This window comes from Sinocyclocheilus anshuiensis, unplaced genomic scaffold (assembly GCF_001515605.1).
Source record: "Sinocyclocheilus anshuiensis isolate Anshui unplaced genomic scaffold, SAMN03320099.WGS_v1.1 scaffold1153, whole genome shotgun sequence".
NCBI lineage: Eukaryota > Metazoa > Chordata > Actinopteri > Cypriniformes > Cyprinidae > Sinocyclocheilus > Sinocyclocheilus anshuiensis.
Genome location: NW_015557158.1, coordinates 691,699 through 698,897, shown reverse-complemented (window position 1 = coordinate 698,897; position 7,199 = coordinate 691,699). Strand labels below are relative to the sequence as shown.

General features: G+C 37.9%; 1 protein-coding gene across 1 annotated transcript in view; it reads left to right on the top strand.

The window, feature by feature from the left end:
- LOC107678249 (protein numb homolog) overlaps positions 1 to 6,981 on the top strand; it is a 15,253-nt gene extending 8,272 nt beyond the window's left edge. Inside the window, exons 4-7 of the mRNA XM_016473455.1 lie at positions 1,283 to 1,487; positions 1,572 to 1,838; positions 3,275 to 3,451; positions 4,255 to 6,981. Coding sequence (XP_016328941.1) covers positions 1,283 to 1,487; positions 1,572 to 1,838; positions 3,275 to 3,451; positions 4,255 to 5,042 — 1,437 coding nt within the window. The 3' untranslated portion in view covers positions 5,043 to 6,981. The remainder of the gene's footprint in view (positions 1 to 1,282; positions 1,488 to 1,571; positions 1,839 to 3,274; positions 3,452 to 4,254) is intronic.
- Positions 6,982 to 7,199: the final 218 nt, after the last annotated feature.

Sequence of the window (7,199 nt, the reverse complement as noted above, 5' to 3'; positions counted from 1 at the left end):
TTTTTGTTTTATCCAGCTGTATTTACTCAGTGCAACTTATAACATCCAAGTGAAAGATATAACACCAACATGTCAGTCATAAATAAATACGTAAATAAATAAATAAGAATCACTGAATTGGAAAAAGGATCACTTCCTTGGTCATTATTTTGTTGAACCACTTTTGTTTTAATTACAGCCTTAAGTCTGTTGGGATATGTCTCTATTATCTTTGCACATCTAGACTTTATTACAATATTTACAATATTTGCCCACTCTTCTTTGCAGAACTGCTCAAGTTCAATTAAATTTGATGGTGACGGTTTGTGGACTGCAGTCTTCAAGTCACTCCACAGATTTTCAGTGAGGTTTAAGTCTGGGCTCTGACTGGGCCATGCAAGGACATTCTTTTTCTCCTTTTAAATTTTAGTCTGCCTCAGAATCTTCAAGGTGCGTTTTGGCAAAGTCCTGCAACCTCTTCAGAGTTGCTGTAGGCCTCTTGGTTGCCTCTCTGACCAGTTTCCTCCTGGCTCTTTCATCCAGTTTGGAGCGACATCCTGATCCAGGGAGGGTCTGTTTTGTACCAAATACCTTCCACTTCTTAATAATAGACTTCACTCTGCTTCTAGGTATTGATAAAGCCTTTGAAAACCCTTTTGTATCCATCTCCTGACTTGTGTCTGTCCACAACTTTATCCCGGAGATCTTTTGACAGTGCCTTGCCCCCCATAGTTGATTGTTTGCTTCAGTTGCACTACCAAGGATTGAAATGCTCCAGGAAAGCTATTTTCATGCTGAGCCAATCAAAATGACCACAGCTGATCACAGTTGAAAGTTAAATGGCTTTGTGTGCCATTGAGAAGGTGATTAGCTACACTTGACTTGAGTTAACAAGTTTTTTTTAGGAAGGGGTGATACTTTTTCCAACTCGATGATTCTGTTTTTTTTGGGGGGGTTTTCTGACATGTTGGTGTTATATCTTTCACTTGGATGTAAATACAGCTGGATAAAACAAAAACTGTGTCCGTCTTCATTTCAGGCTGCAAAGCAACAAAATGTGATTATTTTAAATGGGGGTGATTCTTTTCTATACCCACTGTATACATATATATGTATGTATATATATGTATATATATCTTAAATTTATATTTTAGATATTTTACTGGAACAAGACAACAAAGCTAATTTAAAAAAAAAAGATTTTTACAGTGTTGCCAAGATGAAGCATATTAAAAAGCTAATTAAAAATCTTTTTGGAGTGTACAGTATTGCCATGCTAATGTAACATCCTCCACAACATCAGGGCGAACGTTTGAGTCATGCGGTGGGATGCGCCTTTGCTGCTTGCCTTGAGCGGAAGCAACGCAGAGAGAAGGAGTGCGGGGTCACGGCTTCCTTCGATGCAAGCCGCACATCGTTTGTGAGGGAAGGCTCCTTCCGCGTCTCCTCTGCTGGACAGCAAAGTGACCTGGAGGACATCATGAAACAACTGCAGGACAAAAAGAAAGGTCAGCCTCATTACAATCACTCTCAAACACCAAAGGCTTTCTTTGTAAAAAATGACTCTGATTAGTGAATGTGCCTCTCTGTAGAAGCATGCATCATTTCTGCAGTGCCTCCTGGAAATGCTTCTCCTCCAGAGGGAGCGGCTTCACCGGGGGAGCGAGTGGAGCCAGGCGGGCCTCACGCCATCCCACGCCGCCACGCTCCTATCGAGCAGCTGGTGCGGCAGGGCTCTTTCCGTGGCTTTCCACAACTTAGCCAGAAGAACTCACCTTTCAAACGGCAGCTCTCACTACGCTTGAATGATCTCCCATCAACCCTGCAGCGCAAGACGGACTTCCAGACCAAGAACCCAGGTTAGTTGTTTTTGTGTACTCAAGCAGCGTAAAAACTGTAATGTTGACCCAGTACTGTTTACCCATGTGATAGTACTGACCGCCATTTATGTGTACTGTGCGTCATCAACCAGAGGAAATTTCAGATGTATCTCATGTTGAGCCTGCAAACAAATAAGCACAAAAACACTCTATTTGCACTGAAACCTTATAATTGTACCCATAAAATCATTTGAGCGTGTATTCCAGACCATAAACTGCTGCATTTACCTGTAGATATGTGATTTACAGGTGCTTTCCATTGATACTTTCTAGTGTAGTGCTCTATAAATAACATTTAACGCTTTTGCAGAGAATTGAACTGCTGTCTCTGATCTCTAGCTTGATCCCTTAGACTAGATTCTAAAAGGGGAATTATGGGTTGTATGTTTTTGTAACACTGCCATGTTTGACAGGGTTTAGGAATATTGTAAATGACTACACATGCAGGAATTTTGAGGACATCATATTTTATGTAGTCCAACTGTTTTCTTGCTTTGAGGGCTGTAATACAAACCACAACATGAAATGTGTTGTTGTTTTTTTAACTGCAGGTGTTTATTAGAGATGCACCAGTATTAAAATTCTGTGTGATCCTGATAATCTGATAATTACTGACATGTTATGGATATTAATTTTGAAATCTGCTAATGATTGCATACAACATTACGTTAATGTAATTAAAGATTAACTTTGATTAAGTGAGTGATACACAACAGCAGTGGTAATCTAAATGTAAAAATAGGGAAAATTAGCATGCACAATTAAAAATCAAATATCATCCAACACACATTATGAACCATGATAAATTAAAAAAAAATCTGTAATATTGTTTGATAATTGATATGATATTGATATACACTACCATTCAAAAGTTTGGGGTCAGTAAGTTTTTGTAATGCTTTTGAAGAAGAAGTCTCTTATGCTCACCATGGATGCATTTATTTGATCAAAAATACAGCAAAGCTGTAACATTTTTAAATATGATTACAGTTGAACTGTTTTCTATTTGAATATATTAAAAAATATTCCTGTAATGCATTACTCCAGTCTTGAGTGTCACATAATCTTTCAGAAATCATTCTAATATGCTGATTTGCTGCTCAAGAAACATTTTTTAAAATGAGTATCAATGTTGAAAACAGTTGTTTTGTTTAATATATTTACGGAAACTGGATTTCAGGATCTTTCAGGATTTTTTGATTAATAGACTGTAGATGAATAGATTTATTTGAAATAGAATTTAATACATCCTTGCTGGAAAAAAAACTCAACTATTGAACAATAATGTATAGTGCATCCCTACCTTATATCATAGATCCAGGATATTTTAGCAAGCAAAATCCCATAAACTGCATGCATGGCCCACTGAAATGAGCCACACAGATGTGATTGACCTTTCTATTGGTTTGTGTCAGTTCCAGAGATGGATCTATCAGTGGTAGGAGAGGCGGACAGCTTAAACGCTCTGTGCAGCCAAATCAACAGCTCTTTCACCAAACCATCTGAGGATCTGTGTGCCAAAGCCACCAGCAACTGCTTACCAGTTTACAGCGCTCCACCTGCCATTCCTCCTCCACCTGCTCCACTGCAAGGTAACACAGATGGCACAATCCCACATAAACGTACACTAGCGGTCAAAAGTGTGGAATAATTAAAATGTATAAAAGTTTATGAAAGAAGTCTCTTATACTCACCAAGACTGCATTTATTTGGTTAAAAATACAGTAAACAGTAATATTGTGAAATATTTTAACCATTTAAAACTTTTTTTTCCTTCTCATTATTCTAGATCCTTCAGAAATCACTCTAATTGTGCTAAATTATTATTGGTAATCAATTATTATTAATGGTTTTTTATTATTATTAACATTGAAAACTGCTTATTATTCTTGTGGAAATCATGATAACTTTTCTTCAGGATTATTTGGTATGTAGAAAATTCAAAAGAACAGCATTTTGTATGAAATATAATTTTTTAGTCTTTACTGTCACTTTTGATCAATTTAATGCACCCTTGTTGAATACAAATTTATTCATTTATTTATTTATTTTTGATCTTATCCCAAACCTTTGAAAGCGGCAAATCTCTTTTCAACATATTGTCTTGTTTTCCAGTACAAATATCTAAACATTCTTAAATCAGTATACATATAGTATGCTTAAGAAGCAAAATGAAAAAAAATTCATTTTAAGTGAGTTTAAACAACTTGTTAAAACGACTTATACTGAATTAGAAAATTCATTTTATTTTGATCAAATAATGCAGCCTTGGAGAGCATAAGAGATTTCTTTCAGCAACATTAAAATTTCTTAATATTACAAACTTTAACCGGTAGTGTATACATGGTGAATAGGACAGTCATATTTTAACATTCTTACCCCTCTCGTTCCCCAGCTACAAACTCATGGGTTCAGACAGAGCCTGCTGTGCAGTCCCCTCCACCCGTTCCTCAGGGTGGCCACAAACGAACCCCGTCCGAAGCAGAACGCTGGCTGGAGGAGGTGACTAAAGTGGTGAAAGCCCAGCAGCAGACTCCACCAACCCTACCACCACCACCCACTCAGCAACCTCCGCCCATGCCCATCGCACCCGGGTCCCTCCCCTCCTCCATGCAACCGTTCCCAATGGCTTTTGACGTCACTCCTGCGCCCGTAGGCATGTTCGCTCAACAGCCTCTTCAACCGGCTTTTGTACCTATGCAGCCATACATGGCCAACAGCATGACCTATCCCAATGCCAGTGTGCCCGTGGTGGGCATCACACCATCGCAGATGGTGGCTAATGTATTCTGCACTGCGGCCGGAACAGGGGGTGGTGGAGTGGTGATGGGGGTCGGGATGGGGCCGAAGATGGGAACGCTTGTTGGTGGCCAACAATCGGCTTTCCCCACCCTGTCCGGAGGCTTCCCAACCACCACGTTCACCTCTCCTCCAACCGTCAACGGCCACACGCATAACTCCTTTCCATCAACGACCATGACTACAAGTGTCACGCAAAACGGTAGTACCGTAAAAAGTGGTACTGGTTGGCCGATGGAGAGTCTGAATCCGAATCCCACGTGCAGTTCCCAGGAAGCAGAGCATTTTGATGCAAAGTGGGCTGCTCTGGAGTCCAAATCGCAACCGAAGGCGCAAAACCCTTTTTCGAATGACTTACAAAAGACTTTTGAGATTGAACTATAATCTTAAGGAGACTCTGAAAGAGGCTGAACTATTTCATACCCCATTCCCCTTCCCCTTTTTTTTGTCTCCTAAAGGATTTTCTTATGCTCCTGGTCTGTTTGAGGGCATTGGTTGTTGTAAGAGATCATTTGGGTGCATTTTGCGTCATTTCGAGAATCAGACTCAAGATTTGGAGAATTGAAAGGCCGTCACAACATGTTTGGCACTTACAAGACAGCTTGAAAGAGAAACCTGCACAGTACTTTCACCAGTAATGACCCATGCTTGGAAAATGAATGATTTTACCTAAAGGAAATACTGAAATTAGGGGATGGTCGAAATTTATTTATTGTTTTCCCTTATTTATTTATATTGAACAGGGTGAAGGATTACAGGTGGAATAAATTGACTACTTGACAATTGATTCACCAAATGATAGATGAAATAATTAGTTACATTATCTTGAGTTTACATTGTGGTGTAAATAGCATGCTTTCGGTTTACTTTATTGATTGCCTATTTCTGTTGCCATTTAATTTCATTAATTCCAAATGAACCATTGAAGCATCCACTCTGAACCAAGTGGATACCAAAAGTTCCACCAACAGGCACATTCCAATCCTGAATATACAATCGAGACCCAACATGCAATGGAAAACTAGACCGAAATGCCACTGTAGTGACCTTGACCTCTGGTTATTAACCTTTTAGAAAACATTTGGAACATTTCTGAGGTTTATAGTTTTATTTTTATAATCCGTTTAGCCAGACCTGTTCAAATATATGAATTTGGTCGACCTTAACATTATCTTCAATGGGTTCATGGGGCTTCTCAATTGTTAAGAATGAATTTCAGAAACTCTGTGACCATGCTAGGATGGTAAAATGACCAAATGTATTAGAATGGGTGGTTGTGAAGAGCAAGTGTAAGAAAATATTAGAAAAAGGTTAAAGATGGAGGTTATAGTGTTCGTTTTTTGCAAGCAATGGAACGACTACATGGACTCTTAAAGGGACAGAGTCCCTTTCATGCATGCTTAAAATATCCCATATTACAGTATGTTAAAACATTGCATATGCATATTAGCCTTGGCTTTTGTTTCTTATCACCACTTTTTCACTCGCTCTGGTCTAAGAAAAGGAATAATTGTCTTTAATTGCAGGCGAATAATGTCACACACTCTACATAATAAGATCTCATGCAGTTATTGTAAAAATAGATTTGGATCCTGCTCATTCAAGAGGTTCATATGTTCCCAACATGGAGCGTGTAGGCACATTTATCGTTCAATAATGCTCAATGGTTGTATTTTAGTTTTCTTTGGAAAATGTTATCCAAGTGTACGAAAAGATGCTGAATGATCTTTCTGGAGTGTGTGGAGCCTGAAGGTGTCAAAGCTAGATGATCAAAGTCAGACTGCACACTGTGCTCGGTGAGGTGAACAAAAACACTCTTCCTGTGGAGATTTAATAGCAGTGGACATTCAAGGCAGGCACAATGTTTTAACTCCTGTTTCAAAAAGCCATTTTGACCGTCATGTGTTATAACTTGACCTCCCGGTTTTCTTATCAATTGTTTATTACAGGATCAAGCGGGTCTATTGTGCACAATGAATCTAAAAATAGTCATTTTTCCAAAGACAATGCATTTGTAATTTGGCCAAGCGATATGTTGTATGGCGTCAAACAGATGAATCTATTATACTCGATTGCCCTGGCTCTTTTTGTTCACACTCTCCCCTTGACAAAATCTAGGTTTTTCAAAACCAGGGAACTAAATTACCTCATGAAGTTGATTGTAAACTTTAATGTAGTGATAACAAACCAGTGGAGATTATTTTTAATCTTTATTTACAGAATTTTGTATTTAAACCTACATATTTCTATTGTAATTACATTGTATAAAAGATAAATAAATAATATAATATAAACAATGGTACCTTTGTTGGATCAAGACCCCCCCCCCATTACTCATCTATAAATATGTAAAAAAAATTTTATTAATTTCTATAAGTTTCTGTGGTGAACTTCATCATATATGTAATGAGGATATGATGAGGATATATATATATAAAACTTTATTATATTTAATTTCATCTAATGTAATTATTATTGTATTAAATTTAAACAATGAATTATTTAATAATTATTACACAAAATCATAGTTCATTCATATAT